Below are 27,580 nucleotides of genomic sequence, written 5' to 3'. Positions count from 1 at the left end.
ATCAAGTGAAATCCCTAAAGGCATTCTTGGAAATTTCTGGAAGAATTCCTGGGGAAATTTCTAGATGTATTCTAAGAGGAATCGCTGTAGGAGTTGCTGGTGAAATTCCTGGAGAAATTCTTGAAGAAACTGCTTGCGAAATTCCAGGAGGAATTTCAACAGGAGTTTCTAGATGAATTCTTTGAGAAATCCTTACTGGAATTTCCGGAGGAATTCCTGCATATATTTCTGAAGAAACCTGTTGAAGAATTCCTGGAGGAATTCCTAGAGGAATTTTGGAATGAAACCCTGGAGGAATTTCTGGAAGTATTCCTGGAGGAGTCCCTGGAATTCTTGGAGAAATCGCTGGAGGATATCTTGGAGGAATCCCTGAATTAATTGCTGGATGAAAACCTAGAGGAATGCTTTGAAGAACTTCTGGACAAATTCCTGGCGCAATCCCAGGAGGAATTCCAAGAGGAAACCCCGAAGGAATTCTCAGAGAAATCCCTAAAGGAATTCTTGGAGAAATCCCTGGAGGAGTTTCTGGAGATATACCAGGAGGAATGCCTGAAGGAATTCCTAGAAAATCCCTGAATGCATTATTGGAGAAATTCCTGGATGAATCATCAGAAGAATTCTGTGAGAAATGCCTGGATAAATTTCCGAAGAAATTTCTTGAGAACATCCTGGAGGAATTCTTCTAGTTATTTCTGGCGGAATCCTTGGTGAAATTTCTGGAGGAGCCTTGGTGAAATTCCTGGATAATTTCGCGGAGAAATCTTTAAAGGAATTCATGGAGGAATCCCTGAAGCAAACCTTTGAGGAATGTCTGGAAGAACCCTTGGGGGAATCCCTAGGGGAATTCCAGGAGACATTCCTGGAGAAGAACCTGAAGAAATTACTGGAGGAAGATCTTCAGGAATTTATGGAAGAATGTCTGGAGGAACGTCTAAAGGAATTCTTGAAATAATGCATGGAGATTTTCCTGGAGAAATTGCTGGAGGAATGCATGGAGGAATCCCTAGGGCCTAGAAGAATTCCTGGATAAATTCCCGGAGGAATCCCTGGAAAAAATCTTGGAGAAATCCCTGAAGCAATTCTTGGGAGAATCTTTAGAGGAATCCTTAGAGGAATCTTTGGAGGAACTCCTGGAGGAATTCCAGGGGAATTCATGGAGGAATCCCTAAAATAATTCCTGGAAGAATCTCTGAGAGAATGCCTAGAGGAATTATTGGAGGAGTTCCTGGGGGTATCTCTATAGGAATTCCAAAAAGAATGCATGAAGAAATTCCTGGAGGAATGCAGTGAGGAATTTCATTCCTAAAGGAGAAATTTTTGGATAAATTCCGGGAGGAATCCCTGGAAAAATTCCTGGAGGAAATCCTGAAAGAAATCGTGGAAGAATTTCTGAAAAAAATCCCTGAAGGATTTCTGGAGACATTGCTGGAGGAATTGTTGTAGAAATTTCTGAAGAAGTTTCTGTGTGAATTCCTGGATGAATTCTTGGAGAAATTTCTGGGGTAATTGTTGGAGGAATTCGTGGGGGAGTCCTTGGCAAATTCCTGGAGGAATGCCTGAAGAAATGCCTGGAAGAATGCCCGGAGGAATTCCTGTAGTGATTCCTGGAGGAATCCCTAGAGAAATATCTTGATGATTTCGTGTAGGAATCCCTGGAGGAATCTCTAGACTAGAGGAATTCCTGAAGGAGTCCCTGCAGGAATTCAAGAAGGAATCCTTGGAGGTATTCTTAAACGCAACCCTGAAGGAATTCCCAAAACCCTGGAAGAATTCCTGGAGGAATTCAAGGAGGAGTTTATGAAGAAATTCCAAAAAGTACTGAAGAAGTTTCAGAAATAATTCTTGGAGAAATGCTGAAGGAAAAAAAAAGAAAAAAAGAGTTCATGGGGAATCCCTGTGGCAGTTGCTGATAAAAATCCAGGAGGAATTTCAGAAGAAACCCCAAGAGGAATTCCTAAGCGAGTCCCTAAACAATTCCTGGAATAAATCCTAGAATAATTCCGGAAGGAGTATCTGAAAGGATTCCAGGAGGAATTCCAAGAAGAGTTCCTAGAGGAACCCCTAGGGCAATTCCTAAAATAACACCTGCAGTTATTTCTGAAATAATAACAGGATGAATTTCCTGAATAAATCCCTAAGAGATTTCTAGGAGGAATTCCTAAAGAAACACCATGAGGATTCCAGAAGCAGTCCCATGAGGAATTCTTTAGGAAATTCAAGGAGAGCTTTTTTAATGAATTCTTGAAAGCATTTCTGTAGGAATCTCTGGAAAAGTCTTAAGCTACATGTCTACAATCATTTTTGGACGACTTTTTTAAGCAATCCTTTGATGGACTCTTAAAAGATTTTTTATACAAAATGTTTAAAGAACTCCGGGAAGCATTTTGAATAATATATGGTTAAATTTTCTTTAAAAAAAATGCTGGAAAAAATTCCTGCAGAAATACTTCATATAATTACAAATGGAATTATTGGAAGAAACTCTAGCACAAATTTTGAAGGAATATACGGGGAAACCCATGAAGAAAGCTTTGAAAGAATACCTGCACAAATACCTGAAGGAATCCTCGAAAAAAAGTATTGGAATAACCACTGGAGGAAGCTCTTAAGATATCCCAGGAAAATTCCAGGAGTAATGTCTGGTAAAATATCTAGAGGAGTTCTTGAAGGAATCTCTGGGGGAAACCATATTGGAATCCTTGAAGGAAGCTATGGGAAAATTCCTGCAGGAATTTATCGATGCATCCTTCCAGCAGTATCTCTGACCATTACTGAAGGAATCGTGGGAGGAATTCCTGAATCATTTCTTGGAACAATCACTATCGGAACCCTGCAAGACGTCCATGGAGAAATTCCTGGAGAAGTCCTTTGAGGAATTCCTGAAGGAATCTCTGAAGAAGTCCTGAAGAAATACCTGGAAGAATTTCTGAAGGTTACCCTAGAGGAACTCATTAAGAAATCCCATTTTTTTTTGCTTTTAGCATAACATGTGTTTAAATTGTATTCTAGTGTCCGAGCTTGGGGAGTTTGGAAAGGTAGAGTGCGTAGTTAGAGAACTGTTCCCTGCTAACTTGAAAAAAAAAATCGCATTCTAGTGGGCTTTGAACCCATAAGTCCGTATCCGCTAGACCAGAGCTTTAACCAACTAAGCCACATAGCAGGTAACGATTCTGCAGAATAGAAAGCCAAACTGATTTCGAGTCCACAGCATGAACACTACTATTTTATTAACAATTCCATCTCTCTTTCAGCTTATAAGATTTGTGAAGTCTGTGAAGGGCCCAGAATTAGCTACTGTCTGTTGCGTGGCGGGGGACGCAACATTATAGGCAACGTCAAATGCATGTTTTCAAATGCGTAATTTAACGCGTTAGTTACGCCCTGGCTCCATCTATTATGGTTATCGATAATCCAAGAACCATACTGTTGTAAAGGGAACTTCTATCCAGGTAACCTGGTAAACCCAGTGTTTTTACTTTCATTAAAAATAACGTGGTTTAAAAGCCGAGCACCTGGAATTGAATTCCACTTCCAAAAAGCTAACAAAGTGTGAATAGGTAGCTCCGCTAGCATCGGGCTAAATAAGGTGTAAGTAAAGTTAACCCTCTAATACCCAATCCCGCCTTTAGACGGGGTATAGTTTGAGCATTTTTGTAATTTTTGTTTCGTGGAAAATCAAACTTTTTATATTTTTCACTGATATTTAGGGCTGTTCTGTATATCTCAAAATAGTTTTTGGTGTATTTTGAAGCGTATTTACATTTTTTTAAAAATCATTGAAAAATTGATGTTTTAGTCACCTTTTAGAAGTCTTTGTTTATTTTGTATTAAATCGCTACAATTGACATATTTTAAATTTTTCCCAAATCATTCTATCCTTGTTTAATAGTTTAAGGGAATCGAATACACTCTAAAATTATTTTCCTTAAAATTACACGGAAAATAAAATTTTATGTGAAAAAAATTTAAAATAATAATATTCCAACAATAATCATAAAATCTCAAAATGTTTTCATCTCAAAAATCCGTTGCCCGAATGGGCTTCCAGGAAAAATATAAAAGTGTGGGGATGTTCAAAAATAAAAATTAGAAAAATCAAAAACTGAAATTGACGAAATCGAGAATTAAAAAGAATCATCTTCCAAAACATGTTTAAATCGATTTTAGATGACGAAAAATGATATTTAGATCAAAATCAAAAATTTGGGTATTAGAGGGTTAAAAAAGGCTAACATAGATGTCATGCCTCGATCATGTGTGCTTGTCTACAATCATCATGTTTCTAGAAAACAAACTTCTAGACACGACGTGACTTTGTCGAAAAGTAAATTGAAACGTATCGATGGCCTTGTAGGGATTGGTTCTGCTTATGCCTCTTACTGAGTAGAAACATAATTATGTACATTAGGGGTACTCACTAAACAGATGAAATTGCTGCGTAAGTCATGATTTTCTGCTTATTTGAAATGTTTCATGATTTCGCGAATTAAATAATCAAAGATTGCCTTGGTGATCGCGACGTTTAATCAGTTTAATCAGTTGACGCTGTTAAGTGAATCCCCCGATTATGTATACAGTTTTATCTTTGGATGCCGACATTCAAAAGATAAAATTTTAAGCAATCAAATAATATATGCCCAAGATTCATTTCCAGCTTCTTAAGTGAATCCTTGACCTCTCTCAGCTTTTCACTCCCTGTATAGTATGTACGGCTTCACTAAGTCGAAACCTCTCGTTACATACATATCAATATATCTTTCCTTTATCCCAACGTAGCGGCGTGGTCTGGAATAGTAACATTCATGCTTTTGGTATTATTGTTTAAGATAGGCTAACTTCCAAAATTTGTTCTCAAGAGTAGTCTGGACAAGATTACCAAAAGAAACAGGAACGGCTTTGATCTACGAAGTCTACAGTAACTAATCTAACGCCAATCACAAGAAGAGTCATGAGCACAGATAATAACAGATGAGAACGAATACGGAGCCGTGGGTTCGAATCACACCATAACGCGATTTGTTTAACAAATTTCATCTCTCAATTTGTCCATTAGCAACATTTCTGTGACTTCTAATTACAAGTTTTTCCAGCATGTTGCAGACATACCAGCAAATCTGTTAAATGCCAGAAATCAGACTGCTAGGTATGCGGAGTGCAAAAGTAAGTCTGGGCTTCATAAAAAAAAAACAATTCGCTCTCACTTGTAGTTAGTGGGCCGGCACAAACGCGAGTGTGTTGTGAATTGGCATCTAAGCCGAAAGAGAGATGGGTTTGTGAAAAAAGAAGTGTTCATAGTGTGGCTTTGGAGTCAGTTTGGCTTTCTATTCCGCAGAATCGTTACTTTTTCTGTGGCTTAGTTGGTTAAAGCGACAGTCAAGCGAATACGGAGTCGTGGGTTCGAATCCCCCCAGAACGCGTTTTCTTTTTTACCAATTTCGCCTTTAATTACAATTTTATCAGTATGAGAACAGACTTAAAGTTCCATTTTCCACGGAACACTATACCCTTCCCTTCTGAAGCAGCATTATGGGAAAAACAATTCCAACTGCTTACATGCTACAGATGGAAGAGCGAAAATATTTCCGAATAGTTAGACCACGGTCGATACTGAGCATTGCACGGTCTATGTTTGCCATAAGAATTCGGTCCAACCTTACAGGAAAGCGGTAGCATGTATTCTAAAAAATGCAATGAATCTCGATGATTTATGTCCTTTTGCTGTGACATCAAGTACGAAATGTTCACTTTATGCTCTTGCAATCATTATACGAATGAGGCTCAACTAGCAAAGATATTCGCAAATCTCACGATATCCTGAAATCCGAGTGGGAGACACTTACCACTTTGACCGGAGCGGCGAATATCGGAAGTGCTGGTTCGACGTCACGTTCGGCCTGCATTTGCCGTTCTCGTGCCTGCTTGTCACGTTCTCTGCGGTCCATTCTGCTATCCTGTTCATCGTGCCTGGAATGCGGGGAGAAGGGAAGAAAACACAAAACTGTGAGAATTGTTGGTTTGGACGAATTGGTAGTACAAATGCTAAAATGCAGCGTGAAACTTGAAAGTGGGACATGACAAGTGAGGAGCTGTTTGAGTGAGAGATGGTGTACAAAATTTGTAAAACATTTTCTTAAAGTTAAGATATTTATTTAATGCTCGATATAAATAAACGGATATATGATAGCTGTGAAGATGTAAAGATGATGGTTTCTAGTAACAAGATACGTCATGTCGTCATACTAACATTCCTTCCCTTTCTACATGAAAGCATGTGGACGTCGTCGAAGCCTTAGAAAGTTTTACATTCCCGAGGGTGCAATTTTCATTGTTCTGGTCAGTCACGGAGCAACGACTACGAATGGCACGGCCATCTGTTCATGCTCATGCTAACTTATTTGAAATAGCATGTTTGGATTCGGAAACATTGATTTGAGTATAAATATGGGATCCCCGCTGGCTGCAAATGGTTTCCTCATTATTAACCTATTAGTTATCCATCCAACTCATTCGTCAATTTATTGCACACCAGAGAATCAATCATTCCCAATTGCTTCATTCTTCGCTGTTGTTCGTTCGTCCAGGGACATAAGTTATGCATAAACCAACGATAGCTAACTTCGTAACAACGGGTTACAATGCCCGCAAAATTACCGATTTCCCATATTGCGGTGCTTTAGCATATGAGGAGGAGCACACAAGAACCACCACCGCTACCGGTGAAACCACTCTAATGATATGCCATTGTCGCCAGCACGAGAGGGAGGGTGGCAAACATCTGCAGGTTGTGTTTGTGATACATACATACAAAACGCCACTAGAACCCACAGGTTGCAATTTCTGCAGAAGGCTAAATCAACGTTCTTTCGAGGTCGTACAGTAGTGGCAACAACAAAAGCAAACTCCCACCTTCCTCCGGACCATCCGGCGGCAATCAGCAAAAGCACCCTCCATAATTCTTTATCGTCCGTCTTCGTACTGCCGCCACCGATCGAGTTTTAGATGTTTGTGTTACCCAAGCGATGTAAATTGATATCCATTACGATTGCGATTGTTGCTACCACTAGCACTGACTGACTGACTGTTGCTGTTGCATGCGTTCTTGGTTGGCTGGCAGTGACAGACGGCCAAGGCAACGGATGTCCCGAGTTGAATGAGAGAACAAAGCGAAAACAAGAAGGAGATAATAAATGCCATCTACCATTCTCGTTTTGTGACCATCACCACTGATATAAAGGTGATTGTCATGAACTACTGGAAACATTATTCTTTCTGGGAGAAGGGGTCAATTTCTACTATTTATTTATCTTACAAAAATGTATTTTACTATTATTTATTATTATATTTATTATTACATATAATTCTAATGAGCAAAAATGCCTAAAAATATACTGATAGTAATTTTACAGAAATAGTTACCAAATCCCGGTTCGGGTGGTGCTTGGAATCCAGTTTGACTTTCTATCCCGCAGAATCGTAACTTGTTCTGTGGTTTAGTTGGTTAAAGCGCCGCACTATCGATACGGAGTCGTGGGTTCGAATCCCACCAAAACAAGTAGTATTTTTTCACAAGTGTATCCCTCAATTTGTCAATTAAACGTACTTTGCGTACTTCAAGTTTTCACGTCCACTTACCAAATCATTAAAAATTAACTTGCTACCAAGCCTATTAACAGCAATTACTTAAGCATGATAAATCCATCTAATCATCACACCTCACTCGGGTCGCACGCAGATATCAGCACCCATATTTTGCGCTCCACTAACCCCTTACCGACCTGAACGAACACAGCAAAAAGAAGATTGCCCTGCGGCCCCCGGTAAGGCGAAGAGGACGCGCAACTAAATGGTGCATAAAATATAAATCAAAAGACGACGAGTGCTGCTTCATCTAGAGAAGACCTTAGAGAGGTAGGTTTTGTACCTACACGGCATGCATTGTGTTTGAAGTCTCTAACCCCGTCCAACCGTCGAAGGTTTCCCGATTGAGTTCGGTCTACTCAGGCAGTGTAACCCCACCTTATTACGAGTAAGTGCACCACACTCTGACTGAATCTAGGTGCCTAGATTCAGTGAATTGCGATTGCATTGCCTGCAGCGGCAAATTGGCTTGCGGTGACCTCTTCCGACAGTACCTATGTGTTGCGCATTCAATGTTCCTTTTTTTTCGACTTTTTTTTGTCTGTACGACCTTCTTCTTGCACTTTTACTTCCCAATCAGTCAATGCCCATACCCCCCGACCACGACGACGACGATGATGATGTCCTAGTTCGAAGCCGAAGGACGGACGATCGGCAGCCAGCCGGTGTGGCGTTGGTCATAAATTTATGCATAATTGATTTCCCAGGTTGCTACCCGCCCCGCCGCTTGGTATATCTATCTCTGGAAGGCAGACTTCACTGCCGGCTGGGCTTTGGGCACGCCGCACCCCTAGGTAAGAGGTAAGAGAACGATGGAGGACTTGTCTAGCGGGTGAGTGGCTCGGCGCGGGCTTTTGAATATTGAATGTATGCTAGAGCTAGGTGTTCTGGAGTAGCGCCGGGCTCAAAACCTTTACCGAGCACCTATCTATAGAAGAGTTTGCTAGCTGTTCTCTGATCGTTCCTTGTTGTTCACTCGCCGCTTTTATCTAGCAGCCTGTGACTGGCATACAAATATTTCCTTCCTACCAAGTGCTTGCAAGTTTGTTCTTCTTTTTCACGTTCCTGTATGAGTAAGAGGCGGCAGGGGATGTAGTCGTACGACGCAACCAATTTTCTTGAAGAGACATCACCCAGCAAGGAACTCGATTGCAAGAAAGTGTTTTTGATGGAAGTAAGGTGGAAACAGAAACTCCTAAGACGGGCTTGATGGTTTAGTTTCTATCACTTCTGATTCTTATGCAGAAAGTCCTGACTTCAATTTCTATCTGATTTCTACATTTTCTCTGTAGGTATCTGAAACTTATGTATGTCTAATTTTACATCATAGCCATAGCTAGAGCCAGAAACGGGTTGAACCGTTTGCCTTCCTGTTAACTTCACAGCACAATCCGCCACGCCTACAATTTTGCAATCAGCCAACTGCGTCGCATCATCTTCACAGTAATATTAACGCAATGCACAGTAATCTTAACGCTTACCAAACGGCAGTCCGCGCACCAACGTGAACCTCTGCCAAACTGCCATCTCTCAAACACTCCAACGCCCGCATGAATTCGAACAGTCGTAGTGGTATACGCGATGTGCCGTGGGCGAGCGATTGCCTCAACACTTTGTCCACCTTCCCAAATTTGACCGGCAATTTGACATGACAAGCATCTTGAATTGAAAGGTCATCAACGCTTTACATACACTGAAGACACAGTTTATTCCCTAGCAGTTATCTTATTGGTTCCTAGTGTGAGTAAAGATGATCTGACGATACTGAAGCAGTGGAAAAACTTGTAATTAGAAAGCACGAAATGTTGCTAATTGACAAATTAAGAGATGAAATTTGTGAAAAAATCGCGTTCTGGTGGAATTCGAACCCACGACTTCGTAATCGCTAGACCGGCGCTTCAACCAACTAAGCCACAGAACAAGTAATGATTCTGTGGAATAGAAAGCCAAAGCCGAAGCCGCACCGTGAACACTCCTATTTCACAAACTCATCTCTCTTTCGGCTTAGATGCCAATCCACAGCACACTCCCACTAACTACAAGTAAGAGCGCCGAGACCTACTTTCGCACTTCGCATACCTAGCCACCAGGCAGTTTATTTTGCTGGTGTCTAATTAGTATGTAGCTCTCGACGCAGTTGGTTGTTTATCCCTCCTTTGGCATTAGGGTCATTTTTGACCCAAATCGTACACTACGTCAGCGAGCTACTGCCAACTTGATGCAAAAGGAAGGTTAAAGCTCCGGTCTAGCGAATACGGAGTCGTGGGTTCGAGTCCCACCAAAACGCGATTTTTTCACAAATTTCATCTCTCAATTTGCCAATTAGCAACATTTCGTGCTTTCTAATTACAAGTTTTTCCAGTATGTTTCAGACACACCAGCAAATATGGTAAAATGCCAGTAAAATGGGCAATATGTGTCATTGTAAACTGAAGTAGCATCTACGGGTGGTCAAATCAACTCAAGTAAGTTGCAGCGTGGCGTAAACGATGCTGCAAAAATTACACAATATTATTTTCACGATCTATGAGCTTCATTTCCAATGCGAAAGAAATTTATTTTCCTGGAATCTTGACAAAGGTTAAGAAGTTATAGTTCATGTATTGGGCAGAGTTGTTAATCAATACATACACAAGTCAATGTATGTATGATTGTATGTTTATATGCTTGTATGCCTATATGTTTGTATATTTGTCTATTTGTATGTTTATATGTTCCGACATGACTCTGGAATGCGTCAAGCAATTTCAAACAAATTTGGCATTCACATTCCTTAGGTTGTCGAGGTGGTTATAGGGATACTAAAATTCAAGATGGCGGTTTAGGTTCCAAGATGGCTGCCAAAACTCTAGAATGTATGCTATTTAACTGGAATGCGGCTTCGGATACTATGCAATATGGGTATCGACCGATAGGGTTTGATGAGTAGAACTCCAAAATAAATGTTCGACGCCATTTTGTAAGCCTAGATGGCGGACCATAATCCAAGATGGCGACCACGAAATGGCAGTTTGAGCTATGGTACCATGCAATATGGGTATCTATCGATCGGGCTCGATGGGTAGAAGTCAAAAAACGATATTTGACGCTATTTTGAAAAGCAAGATGATGGACCATAAGTCAAGATGATGGACCATGATCTAAGATGGCGTTCACGGAATGGTGGTTTGAGCTATGATACCATGCAACATGAGTATCTATCGATCGGGCTCGATGAACAGAACTCAAAAATAAATATCCAATGCCATTTTGAAAACCAAGATAGCAAACCCTAATCCAAGATGGCGGCCTCGGAATGGTAGTTTGAGCTATGAAACCATGCAATTTTTTTTTGTCTTTATTAACGAGATTTTTAGCCCTAGGCTAATTCATCTCGCGACCCACGTTTTTACATCCCTCCGAAGGAAGAACCCACATTTTGTTAGCATTTCGGGAGTGGGATTCGATCCCAAGTCCTCGGCGTGAGAGTCAAGTACTCAAACCATCACACCAGTTCCGCTCCACAAATCGGGCTCGATGAGTAGAATCCAAAAGCGGTGATTGCCCGGGCAGAGTTCAAGTACTGACGATCAAAATGTGATATTGGTTTGTTTGAGATAAGAGGTAAAAGTACTGAAAATAATAGCAAAAAATTGTTCTTGAACCATCTAACCAATAGCAAAATATGATGTTTGAAGATCAATCAAATAGCTCACTGCTATTGGTTAGATCTTACCAAAAGCTTAAGGACATAGTTGCTGGCAGCGAGTATGGCCGCCACTCTCTCTCTTATACCTCCCTCCCCTCATCCTAGTCATCGAGTACCACTGAAGTAAGCAAACAAATTCTCAAAATTATACGTGCTTACCTTCTCAAAATGCACTTAGGTTGCTACTGGTGGTAGACAACTATATTTTTCATCCGTCGGGAAGTTCTGCTTAGCATTTTTCACAATCTGTTCACGATTTCGTTCCAAAATGTAGCACACACTGCACTTTTTTTTTCTTAGACAAGTGCGTCCCACCTTTTTAAATCACTTTTTGGCAGTCTTCCAAACAACACAGCACTGTAATAAGTTAATCGATTATGTGAAATTGTGCTCACTTTCAACTGACCTACCGCTTATTACGAAAAACTTACGCGTTTACCACTTTTTTGGTCGAAAACCCGAATCAATTTACATTACGGTTCGCTAAAACGGAAAAGCGTACCGTTAAACTGAGTGGTATTGTTCAACGTACGGTGAAATTGATTAAACCGCAGCTCATGTTTATCACCAAACAAGGCTGTTATTTTGTTAATATTTTTAACTATTTAAAATATCATACTGCCAATGTGATTTCAATAGATAACAGAACAATCGTTCGCTATTTGAGTTGAAATTACATCAATTAATGTCACCCCATAACACGGTAGTTTTCTACGGTCAGAGAAAAAAAGTACGAGAGAAGAGAGGAGAGAGTTGTCAACAAAAACGTAAATAAAGCGGTTCACAAAGGGATAATTGCTGAAAATATTGGGCAAAATAGGAATTCAAATAAATTTCAAAATGCTTTATAGGAACAAATTGTGTTGGTGGGCATATGCAATAGATCAAATGTGTGCCGAAATTTAAAGATACAACTGCTATTTTTTTGCAGTTTATTTTGGAACATTTTTGTTAGTTTATTTGACCAAGTCACACTACACTGTGTGCCGTTTGATTTGTTTGTTTTGAGTGGGTGGTTGAGAGGGTTATTAGAGCGGGAGCCAAGCTTATTATTATGATCTCGAGCAACCTTCACCTTAATGTGCTATGATGATGATGTTTCAGGAGCTAAATTGAGATATTATTTTCAGTACTTTTACCTCTTATCTCAAACAAACAAATATCACTTTTTGTTCTCCATATCAAAATATGCTATTATTGAGCTTTTTTCCTCTGCTCGGGTGACGCTATTTTGAAATCCAAGATATTTTGAAATCCAAGATGGTGGCCACGGAATGGTAATTTGAGCTATGATACCATGCAATATGCATGGATATCTATCGATTGGGCTTGATCAGTAAAAGTAATTTCAATTCAGAGAATCCTAATGTAATTTTTTCAGGTATATGTGCTGGTATTCCTTGACAGATTCATCTCAATTTTATCTGTTTTTCATTTGTATCTGATTGAGTTAGGAGAAAGTAAATAATTGGAAATCTTACCATTATCCTTTCTTGATACATTTTTGACTGACGTCGAAAGAGAAAAACTAATATCTCTGTTGTTTATGGACCGATTTTCAAAATGTTTATATCGAAATTATCAATAACAACCAGCCTTGCGACAAGTCAAACTTCATGGATTTACGAATGTACTGATTGAATTCCTTCAGGGATTTTTCCAGCGCTTTTTTCTGGGATATCTTGAGAAGTTTCTTCTACATTTGGAGCTCCGTCTTGAATTCCTCGAGCAGTTTTTTTTAGATTTTCCGCAATCCGGCATTCGTCCCTACTCCAGCAGTTCCGTTTGGCTTTCTTCTTTATTTTGCTTCTGGTTTTTGTGTCAAGAATTCCTTGTTGTTCCTCTGGCATTCCTTATTAAGTTATCTCTATTTTTTTTCTCAAGGAGGACTTTTTACAATTACTTCACATATTTCATCTGGGATTCCTGCAGGAAACCTCCTCTTTAAGGAAATGTATTTCTCAAGGTGATTGTTTTAGGCTTTCTACTGGGCTTTTTTTCTGCCAGGATAGCGGTCGACACATTATCGTTCAGCTTTAAATAGTGCATAATTCAAGCTTTCTCTTACTCACAGTTTTATTTTTTTACCGTAGAAAAAAATAACCTTTTTTTTGTAGGTATAAATTGAATAGGTGGGATATGCATGGGGTCTCCAGTTAGCATAGTGGTTAAGACTATGGATCGCCAATCCGGAGACGGCGGGTTCGATTCCCGTTCCAGTCGGGAAAATTTTCTCGACTCCCTGGGCATAGTGTATCATTGTACTTGCCTCACAATATACAAATTCATGAAATGGCAGGCAAAGAAAGCCCTTCAATTAATAACTGTGGAAATACTCAAAGAACACTAAGTTGAAGCGAGGTAGGCCAAGTCCCAGTTGGGACGAAAGGATATGCATATAAAACCATCGAAGGTCGGACTCGATTACACTAGTTTACAGCATTTTTGAACTCGGTAAGCTGATGATTGTTTTTGTGTGTAGAATCATGCCCTGAGTTCGAAAACGCGAAGGAAAAAAATTACAGTAGAGCGGAAATTTTTTCGACTTTCCATACAAGGTTGATGATTTGAAATCGAGTTTTGTTCTATTTTAAAGCAAAGTCGCTCACTTCACACATCTCATTCTCCGTAATCAATGCTCCGATTGAGCTGATTTTTTTACTGTGACTCGCCTAGATATGATATGTCAAATAAACGTTGAGAAAGAATTTTTAAATTATTTTTTTCTTATTGAAAAAAATACATTTCTTCATATAATTTTGGAAATTTTGCTAAAAATTAAGGAGATCGTCCCCAAAACTCTCCAATATCTTGAAATTCATCAATCTGACGCAAAACCTGTATTCAGATGATCGAATGGTATAATATTTAGCTTTTACTTTATGGAAAAAGATTTAAAATTGGTTGAACAAAACGCAAGATATTTGAATTTTATTAAATTTAACATTTTAAAAAGTTGTAAAACTCGATATTAAGCTAAAATTCAAAAACTGTTCTACTTTAAATTTTTTGAAGCACGGTTTCGAAATCAGTGCTAAATTATGCTTCAAAAATTATGGTCGTTGACTGAAGTTCACGACTTTCGTTTTATTTTGTAAACTTGTGTTATCCGGGAAAAATCACCCAGGATTTTTATTTTTCATTTCATTAGCTTATCGTGTTAGGGTACCTCCATTGGTTTTCCTTTCGGGGATTCTTCAACAATGACCATAGGGGCATTTATTGAGGATCGTCCTTCTGGAGATTCTTACAGAATTTTTATCCGGGATTTCATTTTTTTTTTATTATTTCACTGTTGCTAGGGATTTCACCTTGAATGCCTTCTGTGGATCACTTCTGTTTCCTTAATAAATTTCTTTTGCGAATTTCTCCAGGAAATAATTTAGGAATTCCTTCAGGGGATTTCCAAGTTTGGCCTGTTTACCAGGAATTAGTATCTTTAGGGAATTGGGCTTCACTCTAAGATCCAGGTATCGGACCTAGGGATATTGCCAGGATCTATTGAAGAATTCCAATTCCAACTCCTAAAGGAATGTCATCAATTCTGAGAGTTTTCCCCAAGGAACTCTTGGAGGATATCTTAAAAGAACTCCTTCAGGACTCTAAGATAAAACTTATGCAGTATTTCCGCAAGGAACTTCTGAAGGATTCCCACAAGAAACTCATTTAGGATTTCCTAGAAGTTTTGGAGAGTTCCCAAAAAATATATCTGGAATGTTTTTATAAGGATCGCCAGAAGGGTTCCCAAAGGTTAGCAGTTTGTTCTAGAAGGATTCCCAAAAGCTCCTGGAGGATTCCTAGAATGAACTCCTGAAGAATGCCCACACAAGACACTCTTGGAGGAAATGCAGCAAGAAACTCAGGAAAAATTCCGAAGACGAATAAAGATAGAATCCAGTAAAATCTTTGGAAGTATTCAAAATCAAATTTTCCTCATTGATATGTTTTTATTTATTTAGTATTACATCAAATTCAATATAAGCCCCGTAACGTGGGTAGATCACCTTAGAATGGTGCGTTGCGGCGTAAGATCCACCACCACATCAAATTTCGATCTTGTTAATGTTTTCATGCCTAAAGTGGCCGATCTGTGGTAAGCAGACATTCCAGGATCGAGATTTGATGTGCTTTTTTAATGTTTTGTTACTAATCCACATTTTATTTCAGGAGTAATCAGGTAAATGTTTCGCATATTTTATAAGTGCTTATTAATCATGATTATGATTGTTTTTCATACAAATGTATAACAAAACATACACAACACACACTTACATACATTACCTATACATATCTCATCATATATTGGGAAAGGGAGGGACCATCAGGGCACCCGATTGAAGCGATTTGGACAGGAGCTTGGAACTGCCTCCTCCTTGTTGTTAACATTTCGTGGATTGAGGGCGGGCTCTTCGACCCCATCTATTGGGAGTATTCTGTCAATCGAGGGCTTGATTTTGCAGTTGTTCGTGAGAACTTTCTTTTGGAAGGAGATTCTTTTCCCCTGACGCGGGTTTCGCGCAAGTGTCTCTGCTTGCGGGTCCGCACAACCCTTTTTGGCCCTTCATACAGGAGAATGACTGACCACTAACAACAGCACAATCTTGATCAAATCGCTTTTCAGATTATTCCAGTGCTATAGGCAGCTGCCTTGCTACAATAGATGGTAGAACAATATCATCATCATCATTACATCAAATTCAATATAAAACCGAATCTACAATATTTCTCAATACTACACGGTTTGTGACTGCCGCTCGTGCTCTTTGCGCTTAACGCATTCCTGTACCAACCGGATCAGTCACGAACACCAACTTTGCATGGGTTGTTGTCCGGCAATCTTACAACATGCCCTGCCCACCGAATTTTTCCGGCTTTCGCCACCTTCTGGACGCTGGGTTCGCCGTAAAGTGCAGCGAGCTCGTGGTAGCTCTTGCTCCACACAAATATCAAAGACTCCTGCAGGAATCCTACTCACAGAGAAAAATGTTTGGATGGATGGATTCTAGAAGCATTTTCGGGAAAAATACCAGAAGAAACTCCATTAAGAATTCCAAAAGAAATACCATATAAAATCTTTTACAAACTTTTGTAGGATTATCAGAAAAAAAAATCTTGGGGAACCCCTGAAGGAAATTCTTGAAGAATATCACAAATAATTTCTGGTGGAAATGAAGAAAACAGTTTTGGAAGAGTTCCTGTAAAACATTCTGAAGAATCAGAGGAACTCCCGTAGGAATTGCGGAATGAAAGTCGTGATGAATTTCAAACGCAACTCTTGGATGAAGTTGAAGAAGATGTCTTGGTTGAAACCCTGAATGGTTTTCATAAAAAATGCGATTCATGGTGGAATTTTTGAAAGAATCTCCAAAGAAGCTCTAGCAGAAATTAAAAAAAAAAAAACGACACTTGAATGATCTATGAAGGAACTGCTGAAAAAACCTTAGATGATGATGATGATGATTGTGTACCCACCATCAGCGCAAGGATTACCTATGGCTCCAGATTCATACCGGAAGGGAATGATCTACCTGATGGTTTGTTGTAGCAGGGTAAGCTAAATTCACTGGAAACCTTCGGAAGACAACACGATGGTTGTTATCTCGTGACAAAGTCTGGCCACCCCACGAACATTTGCCCAGAAACCAGTTCATTTAGCTTCCTTAGGCTACCCCTCCCAAAATCCCAAGTATCATGTAATTTAAATATAATTAATTATATAGTTGTATACTGCTGAAAAAACCATAGAGGTCATATACTCTGTCCGTAGACAAATTTCTTGAGACTTTCTGAATGCAACCCATAGAAAAAAAAAACTTCCATAAGAATCTGCGAAAGAATACCTGAAGGAAGAAGATACTCATGGAGTGGAGTCTTTGTTAAGATAGCGAATACACGTTCCATAAGTAATTATCCCAGATAACCGACATGTAATCAACTATTTTTTCAAAAGGTGTCTCAAGTGTACTCAAAGAATTCTACCAGGGAATTGTACATACAATCTGCTAAAAATTTCCAATAAAAATTATAAGTTCTGTAAAATTTAGCAAATTTTAAACCTCTGCCGTAAGAAATTTATGGTTAACAAACAATGTCCAAATTATTGAGAAATGTTAAATCAAGAATTTAAAAAGGCCATGGCAGTTTACTGAAAGGCTCGCATTTTTTTTATTGGCAAATTATCAAATTTCCAAAATTATCACATGCTGAAATCGAAAATCCATTTATAGTTCAGCTTGCTCGATTAGAGCCAAACGATTTGACATTGCCTATAAACAAATTCACAAAGCGGAAAAGCTATAATCTTAGCATACCTCTCGTACAAATCCATCTCGGACGATGGCTTTGTACCGGTACTCGCTAACTGGTTCTACCCCATAACCTCGTGTAAGCCATTTATTAATATAGAATATAGATACATAGGTAAGGTACACACCGCAACGATCCCAGCGCGGCGCGATGCAAAACATCGAAATCAATCAAAAACCCATCGACGGGGCTATGTTCGTTTCCTCGACTAACCCAACCCATCACCTCTGTCAGGTCTACCGATATGATACGGGGGGTGCACGTTTTGCATATTTGTATTGGTAATTTGTCTAGGTTTTACAGGGGTGGTCAAACTTCGTGGGCCGGAACTAACTTTGAGTTCATTATGAATCAGAAGTATGTCATCAAGTAGACTGGCTTAGTGATTGAATGGCTGACGCTTCAGATTCGTATGCATAAAGTCTTGAGTTCAATCCTTGGCCCGTCGCTTTCCTCCTATGTTGCATATTTCTATCAATTAATCTATCTACTTTTTTTCTATATAGGGAAGTGGAACCATCTCGGCAGGGGTCCTATTTTGGGCACTTTTCTGCTATAACTCAGCCAATTTTCAACCAATTGACACAATTTTTGTAAAGCGATGAGATACGTATAGTATCAAAATTTTCAAGTCAAGAGGTTTGGAATTGACTGAGCTATAGCGAAGAGTGCCCAAAATACCGGCCGCTGCCTAAGTGGTTCGCTACCCTATCTGTTTCTACTTAAAAACGTTTTACTTCTTTCCAGCTGCACATCAGAGTATATAGCTACAAATTTGAAACCCAAAAGCAATGCAAAAGCATTTTGAATATCAGAAATTTAAATTTCAAAAAAATTGCTACTGAGATTCTTTAAATAGGGTACTGGTTCCCTTATCAAGCATGCGGCTCCCATTTACATCCTACTGAAATCAAAGGATTGTAGTGTTGTGCGTTTTGTTTCTTATTTTTGTATTTTTCGTTAGAAATGAGAACGCATGAAAATAAAAAGAACGGAACCAATCGGTGCCGTAATCGCTTGTTTTCGAATAGAATGAATTTGGTAGCAGGAGATTACTAGTGTCACTCATAACCTATATAAAAAAGAAATTGGAACCTACATATTATGTACAACAACATCTTAAATATGACCTTTGATGAGCTGTTTGCGGAACATCAGCTTTGAAGAATGCTCGAGGAAGTGGCCCGCATGGTCAGCTCTGTGGAGAACCCCTGCACCACAGCGATAGGGCCCCTGCTCGGTAATCCGCATATATGTGTAGCGTACAATAGCGGCGGCCAAAGTGCACGAACCGGAACATAAACACAGGAGGGTAGTCGCCGCGGTTTTGCTGCTTAGCGCTTCATAAACGTTAAACCGCACCGCACTGCCTGCCGTCCGTACACACCTTGATTACCCGCTCCACCACCCGCCTCATTCGCGGTGTCCCTGGTGCTGGTAGGCGCGCACCGTACCTAATCCGCTTCGTAGTTCGAAAATTCAGTTGTTTGCCAACTAACAAGCGTGATATGCTCCGCTATGTATTCATCGACTCGGACTGCGTCCGTCCTTACCTACGTCCATTTGTAGCGGAGGACGGACAGCGCGGTAGCACTTAAAGCCAACGTACGTAGTAGGTATAGGTTTAGTGAGGTGGTGGCTAGTACCGGCAATAGTGCACCGACGACGACGACGACGAGGTCTAGGGAAGTATTTTACCGGGAATTACAACAGCAGCGGCAAAAAAACACACCGAGGCAAACAAGATCAATCAAGCCAGCCGGGATTCAAGTGCGCTGGTGTGTGCGCTCTGAACTGAACCGAACTGAACTGACCGGCTGCCGGCTCGTGTGTACTCCACGATGAACGACCGTCGACTATGTGCTGTTGTTGTTTTCAATGTCGTCCGGAGAATTGGAAGGTGCTGGCTGGCTGTTGCTACTACGAGCGCAGCAGTTATGGCAGGGTAGCGTTTGATAACATAATCTAATAAACTGATACCGGAACTCGATTTCAGCTGATGAAAGTGGTTCGAAAAATGAATGTTTCCGTTGGAGTTTTTCGGGAACTGTTGAATGGATCAGAAGCTGAGAGTTAGATTGACTGCATTTGTAGCGGTAGTTCTAATACATTTAGATCAAAAATATTGATTAACCTTCGAAAACGTTAGGTTTTTCGCACCACGATGGCGCAGTGCACGTTCAGCGTGCCTATCTGGGTCATATTGACCCCAACATCCTACTAGGGTTAACATCAATTCCAGGATAAAACATAATCAACGCCATAAGGCGTCTTCCATGATTTTTACAATGCTTCAGGGAAGGGAGTATGATATCCTTCATCCAAGAAACAGTGGCACCAACAGTACAAGACGTGACAGGCACCGCTCAGCGACGCCAACATAACGGTTGATTGCCAAGGAATGACGAACGAAAGAATGCCCTAGAAGTCGAATGCTAGTGGCCAGTGGCTGAACACGGAACGATACAGGCTGTCTAGAGCAGAAGAGAAACGAATCCACCGCAGCAAGAAACGGCAGCACGAAAAGAGTGTGATTGCTGAAGCGAAGGACAGCATGGATAAGAACGATATGCGGAGGTTCTATGCAACTGTCAATGGTGCGCGGCATAAGACTGCGCCAGTGCTCGCCATGTGCAATGACCAGGAAGGAAATTTGCTGACAGACAAAATAATGGTGACAGCCAGGCGGAAAGAGCACTTCGAGGATTGGTTGAATAGTAATGATGAAAGTCTACCCAGGAATACGATAAAAAAGTGGATGACAGTGGAATCGCCAACCCTGGATGAGTTAAAGATGACCCATAATGAGCTGAAAAAGCTGAAATGTGAAGAATTATCCACCTTCTAGTTGGTTGCACGAGGAAAGGCGGATAACAAAGTGATTTCACTTTGATAATAAACTGTTTTATCGGTGTTATCATTTTGTTATTTTTGTTATCATATTTCCAATCGATGATAACCAGATGATAACAAATTTAGTTATAGATAATTTTGGTCTATCGCGATAACAAAAAAAAATACTAAATGATATCAAAATGGGTTATCTGTTTCCAAACACATATTTCAAAGCTTTCCCAAAACTGACAGACTGATAAACCTCGAATCTAAATATAGATTCCGCTTTCCACCTTCAATGCGACTGTAGTGCGAAAGCGTAGCCTTCAATTACACTCACTCGCACTGAGTCCCATTGGTATAGGGGCTGGTCGGCAATCACTCGATCAGTGTTCGAGACCCGCCTGGGCACTGTAACCGTTCGCTAAACTATTCTTGAGGGTCGATAAAGCGCGGTGGCTTAAGCAAGCGCCACTCTCAGAGAGAGACCACCGGTCGTGTTGAAGTATGCCCGACTATGCTAGAGACTATTCCTCTCAGGGATGGTTTTCGAACGGTTCATCGAAAAACGGCAGAATTGCTTCGAAAAACGCAAGATTAAGTTCTACTCTTTCGCAGGCTAACAGAACCTTAGGGAGAGCCGAAGGGGTGCTTACTCAATCGAGCAGATTAACGGAACGAAACGTAACTAAAGGTAGTGAGTATGTTTATTAAAAATAAGCAACGTAAAACGTAATGTAACTGAACTAAATTTCAAAAATTTAACCGTTTATTTCTAGGCGACTCATTCGTGTTGGACGGAAATTTCAATACGGAATGGAAAGAGCAAACATGGCCATGTAAAAAAGAGCTCTTGACGTACCTGCGCAGGTTTTTGGTCGTTGACGATGCTCTCTCCGTGGCCAATCGTCGACGACGGTGGGCTCTTCCGATTGTTCGCCGAATTAACGATGCGGAGGAAGTGTCGGCGGTCCGGTACTCTGCCCGCTCATGCGCAACCGCACGCAGGTAGGCCGGAAGTTCTCCCTTTACTCCGTTTGGCTACCAGTAATTGGCGGGCGAGGAAGAGCACCAGTAGAGCACTGAATATTGCTTAAAGCCCAAAATAAAAAGCGTCTTGGACGCTAAGGTTCAAAGACGAGACACAAAATTAAAACAACATACACTAAACACGAATTCAATTTTAATAATTACCTTTTTTACAACAATTAAACGCACAGGGAACAGAGTGTCTGCCCCTGGCGACAAAATCCAAAATTAAAGTCACTACAGAATGGAAAACAAAGACAATTAACGTTAAATTCACTTCAAATGACACTACTTCACGAAACTACATTTCTAAGAAACACTACACACCTTTACAAGGCTTAAAACTGGCAGAAGGTCGCCGAAGTTCACTTCTGTTCTTCAGCCGACTCTAACTAAAAGTGATGGAGTCAAGTCGATTTCTCTAGTCAAGTAAATTTCCTGCTATTGAAGCAGTCGTCTATTGAATGTACAAACAATTATTTACAAGTGAGCCAAATTCAACTCGCACATGGCTGCAAATCTATTTTGCGCCATCGAAAAAACCCTATAAGATACATAACATGAATCGTCATTAGCTTAGCCTAGACACAAACCTTACATGAAACGAATAATCCCTACTAATGGAAACGGTTCAAACTCAAAGTCAAATTCAACGAATCTAATTCAAATGAGATTTTACTTGAAAAGATAAAAACGTCAAAAGCTACAAATTAACTAAAATAATCATGAAAACTAATAATTAATCATAAAAAAAAACAAATTCTAAAATTAAAATCAAAATATTCAAAAAAATATAACAATTTAATCTAATTGAATTCAAATTTTATTTAATTAAAATAATAAAAACGTCAAAACGTTACAGCGCAATAGTTGAAAACATTGATTGTAAATTAAAAGAAACTTTTTTCAATTGCTGACGATGTCGGTAAAGTAGATTTTTACACTTTTGGTCGATAAAATAGCTATGAATAATAATAACTAATTGATAACAAAACCAGTTATCAATCAGCTGTATTTTTTTTTCAGGTTGATATCTAACTAAATGTAATGTTCAACAACATATTGTAAAACACAATTAGTTATCCACTTGAACTCAATGATAACTTAACTTCTTATCGTTATTTTGGTACTCGAGAAGTAAATTTGAGTTATCAGTTTGGTTATGTTGGCTCTTACTTCAACCTTAATGATAACAAACTCAATTATCAAACGAATGATAACCAGGTAACAGAACTTGCTATCATTTTATTATCCGCCTTTGCTCGGGATGGTCTCATATGCGCAAATTACAGAGTGTGACAGTTAACTTGTCCTGTTCAAAAGACTGAGACCTTGTAACAAAAATAAAAGAAAATTATTTATTACAATGTATGAACACATCACGACAACGTACACAGAACGAAAATTTGCCCTATTATCCAGATGGATAAAACCTTCCGATTTCCGAAACACAGGATGACGAAGTTTCATTAACCCTCGAGCGCTCGCGCTGTTGTATTTTGTACAACACGCTGAGAAAATCTCGCTTTTTTGTACTCAGCATTAGCGTAGTGTTGACGGAGGAGCTCAACCCCGCGAGTTACGGAAGGTTAAATGATTTGGGTCCATTAGTCAACCCGGATTTGTTTTTTGAATGTCATTTCGCAATTTGGTTGACAGCCATTGCTGCTGCTTTCATAGGTTTTTGTCTAGGAAAACTTATCCTTAAAGGGCATCCTGATTCGGGTTTTATTACTAGAGCTCTATAACTTGAAGTCCGAGTCAGGGACAGGGTATACATCTCTAGTACTTGAAATGGTCTGAACGTTGGCAAACAAATTGCATTTCATAGGCCTCTTTTCTGCCCGAACCTCATAAAAGTGCATTAAAGTTAGGGGAATATTTACAAGTCAAATTAAAACATAAAGAACGCACGAATATTAAATGTATATATTAAGCAATTAGGGTCCGGGACCATTTGGGCAGGAGCACCTATTTTGAGCACTTGTTGCTATAAGTCGTTGCTTTGAAAAATGCTAATGATATTCACGGTGAATATCATTTGGCATTTTCGAAAAGTAGTCCGTGACATTTACCTTAAAATTTAAGGTATTCGAAAAATAGCGGTATTTCCGTGAGTTTCTTGCAGAACTGGTCGAGCCGCACAAGTTTTTCATATACCATATTCTCAGGTTCAGCTTCTAACACGAGCTGTAGGTGGTTGAACTTAGATATAACGAAATGAAATTTTCAGCACTGGCTATAACTCAGTCAATTTTGAACCGATTGACTTGATTTTTGAAACCCGATCAGGAAGGCGCAGTATCTAGCTATGTTCAAAAATTCAGGTCAATCGGTTTGAAATTGACTGAGTTATATCAGCTAGTGCCCAAATGGTTCCAGACCCTATTCTGTCTTATTTATGTAACAAATATTTAAACCAGTAACAACCTCTTGAGGTGCCGATCAACGATGAATCAAATAATCAACCTGCGGATAATCCTAGACAATTTTCGAGAGTACAACTTGCGCCAACTGTTCATTGATTTTAAAGCAGCGTACGATTCAGTGAAAAGAAATGAATGTCAGAACATGATTTTCCGACGAAACTAATTAAGCTGACCCGCGCAACGCTGAATGAGTCAAAAGCAAGTACCTATTCGGATTGCAGACGCAGTGTCTATCTTGTTTGTGACCTTAAATGAATTGAAGCAAATTTTCAACTGTTCAACATTAAACTCGGAGGAACGATTAGGAGGTCTGGCGTGGAGAAGAATAACATGATCATCACCACATGTTACTCGACTTTATGGACGATATTGATCTCATCGGCATCGATCGTGGATGAAGCCTCAGTTCGCCTCAAAAAGGAGACACCGACGATAGGCTTAACAATTAACTCGACCGAGACGAAGTACATGATTGCGGATAGAGAAAAAGGCAGGCGTAGTGGTGTTAGTGCTGTGGATTGATCGATAGAGGTGTCCGGTCATTTGGTCGAATGAGTCATTTGACCAAATGTTGTTTGGGCGAATAATCATCAAAGGAATTTAAAGGAACTTTTTGATATCTACTTGCCAAACAGAAATATTTCCCTCTTTTGATCATATGATATTCTTTGTAGATTTACCTTTTAGGGATAATTTGGCGCTAAGACTGTCAACATTTCATTGAAAGGCTGTTGTTTCGAGTTATGTTGGTATGGAGAACAGTGGCATGACCACTTATGTTCATCATCGATTTTCGGTCAAACGGCGTTCGGCCAAACGGTATAACAGCATTTGACCGAACTGCATTCGGCCAAATGACCTGGAAACATTGGCGATGTGATTTTTAAGAAATGTGTTTTTCCTGGAACACTTTGTAACATTTGGTAATGGCGCTTCCTGTGATGTGAAAAGGCGTTTTGCAGCATCCATTCAGGGCCTGTCCATAAACTACGTAGATTCTGATGGAGGGAGGGGGTTTTTTACCGAAAGTCTACGGTCCATACAAATTTCGAAAATTTTGTATGGACGAAAGTCTACGAGGGTTCTGAGATTGCCAAAATTGAGTCTACGTAGTTTATGGACAGCGCCTCATTACGTAACGCTAAAATCGACAATTTTCGATCCCCGCTCCCCCCTCCGTAAGGTTTTTTATTCGTATGAAAACCCTAAAATTTGTGTATGGGCCGTAACGCTCGGCTGTAATTCCCCCTCTCCATAGAGCATTACATAATTTGTGGACGGTGCCTAGGGCTTTTTACGGATTGCGTAACCAGTTTAGGTCCCGTAACTTAACTTAACGCTGATTTGTTCAGATCGCCCTCTATAATCACGAGGGGTGGACGTTTACCTTTATGTGGCCGACAGGGTTCTAGGGAGATTTCAAAGGCATTTCAAAAAGCTTCAGAAGATTTTCGGCGGGTATAAGAGACGTTACAGAGGCGTTACATAGGCATTTTCAAGGATGTCGGAGAGCATCAGTTGCGTTACATGGAGTCCGAAAGGATTTTAGAGGAGGTATAGGAGGCATTTCAAGATGCTTCTGAGGCTTGGTGGGTTTCATAGACATTACAGAGGCGTCACTTAGGCACTTTCAGGGGTTTCTAAGGGTTTCAGGTGCGTTACATAGAATCCGAGGGGTCTGACAAGATTTCAGGGAGTTTAAAACGATTTTCAGTAGATTTCGCCTTAAAACGCCCCTAAAAGCCCACCTGAAACATCCTGGAACCCCAGGAAACCCCCTAAACGACTCTGAAATATCCCTGAAACGTTCTGTAACTTTTTGAAACGCTCTGAAACGCATTGAAACGCTCTAAAAATCCCCATAAAGCATCCTGGAACCCCCAGACGCCCCTGAAACCCCATTGAACGCCTCTGAACCCTTCCCGAAACATCATGTAACCCTTCAAGCGACTCTAAAAGCCCCCTGAAACATCCTGGAATCTCTGAAACCGATTTTTAAATAACGCGGTTTTTTACAACGCTTTTTGAAAGAAATAATACGCTACTATTATCATCGTAAAAAAACAGTGCATTTCGCCGCTGCGCCTCGAACTCGTATATTACGCTCGGTTTTAATGCTGGATCATATTGGACACCACCGGTCCCAAAGGCCCATTCCTAGGCCCATTCCTTATTTTCTGAATAAACAGAAACAATGTCATAGACATTTTACCATGATTATTATGTTCTTTTATCAGGAAGTGAAAAATTTTCAAATGTTGTCGGGAAAGAGTATCAAATTCTGTTAAAACGGAACAATAGCACTTCTGTGTAATTCATATATATAGGCGCTTCAGATCTACAAAAATATGCTTGAAAAGCTGGGAATATAATCAACAATATGTAGGGTAACTGAAATTATCATCAGTTGCAAAGCTACTTACGACAAATTAACCCAACTAAAAGTTTCAAACTAATATAAAAGGTCATTTCACCGCAGCAAGAATCAGAAACACAAGAGCCAACTGGAACAAATGACAGCCAACGTCTTCCCCTCCCAATCACAATGCCTTACCACCCGGAACGTTGCACTCTTAAATTATGCATCACAGTTTGTTCTATTTAGCAATGCTCTTGAGCCGTCCAATACACGTGTCCCTTGGTTTCATATAAATTTCCAACCGACCGAAGAGACAACACAAAAAGCTCTCCTCTCCAGTTCCACCACTTCACCAAGCCAAACCCACAGGCGTGCAATGTTTGATTGTTGCGAAAGTTATCCTACTAGCCGAGGACGGATAAATATTTAACCTCAACAGGCTCCCCGGAGCCCCCTTTAGCTTTAGCCCCGATTTTCTCCCCTTGAAAAGAGTACCCAGACACACGTTGCACAATGTCGCTCCGTGAACCGAAGTCATTCCTTGGCCCAAAAGGAGTACCTACAGAGGCGGCAGTATTTCGCCTCCCTCATTCTGTGGATGGTGGGATCCAACAATAGGGATCAAAACCGCACTTCTTTGCGCCCATATTAGGGCGGAAAAAGGGTTCAACCCTAAGGTCCGATGTGACAAAATGGAGATAAAATACTGAGTGTGAGGCTTCATATCCACCGACTTCGTGGTAGAATTTCCCATCCAGTCGTATTTTACTGCATCCCATATCGTCAGTTTGGAGACGAGAACCAAGGGGTGAGTCTCGCTTTTTTTTCGTAATGGAGCATTCCTGCACGATTTTTGATCGTCCATTAGGGGGAGCTATAAGACGGAAGAGGGTGCTCGTATAAAGCGGGCAGACTTTGATTGGCATTAAGAAAATTGAACGACCCAATGAGAGCGAGAGATTGAGGGATGCACACGGGGATCCACAAAACATCGAGAGTATACAAATTAAAATAAGCAATTCATATATTATGGATGATTATGGGTACCGACGCCGACGGATGGAAGTTCGCTTGGCAAAGCTCCATGGCGATGGAACCTGCCTGAAAGACAGATGTTCTAACCGACACGAGTATAGATGGTGGTAGATGATGGAGCTGCTGGCTGATGGTGCTATCGTAAAACCGTAAGCACTGCTGCTCTGCCATGGGAAATGCCAGAGACAGAAATTAATTATATAATACAGTGCCGAACGGAACGGAATGGAAGTGTGGAAACGTGGGGCGAACCGGAACGGA

At 40.2% G+C, this 27,580-nt stretch overlaps 1 protein-coding gene and 1 non-coding gene across 8 annotated transcripts in view; one reads left to right on the top strand and one right to left on the bottom strand.

The window, feature by feature from the left end:
• LOC109407223 (AF4/FMR2 family member lilli) overlaps positions 1-27,580 on the bottom strand; it is a 312,632-nt gene that overhangs the window by 179,206 nt on the left and 105,846 nt on the right. For all 7 annotated transcript variants that reach the window (XM_062850646.1, XM_019680218.3, XM_062850649.1 and 4 more), the window contains one exon: positions 5,841-5,964. In XM_062850646.1, the coding sequence (XP_062706630.1) occupies positions 5,841-5,964 (124 nt within the window). The remainder of the gene's footprint in view (positions 1-5,840; positions 5,965-27,580) is intronic.
• Trnad-auc (transfer RNA aspartic acid (anticodon AUC)) lies at positions 7,480-7,552 on the top strand. The gene has a single exon. It is a non-coding gene; the product is annotated as a tRNA-Asp (tRNA).

This window comes from Aedes albopictus, chromosome 2, assembly GCF_035046485.1.
Source record: "Aedes albopictus strain Foshan chromosome 2, AalbF5, whole genome shotgun sequence".
Lineage (NCBI taxonomy): Eukaryota > Metazoa > Arthropoda > Insecta > Diptera > Culicidae > Aedes > Aedes albopictus.
The sequence above is the reverse complement of the archived record's forward strand: the minus strand, read 5'-3'. Positions and strand labels throughout refer to the sequence as shown.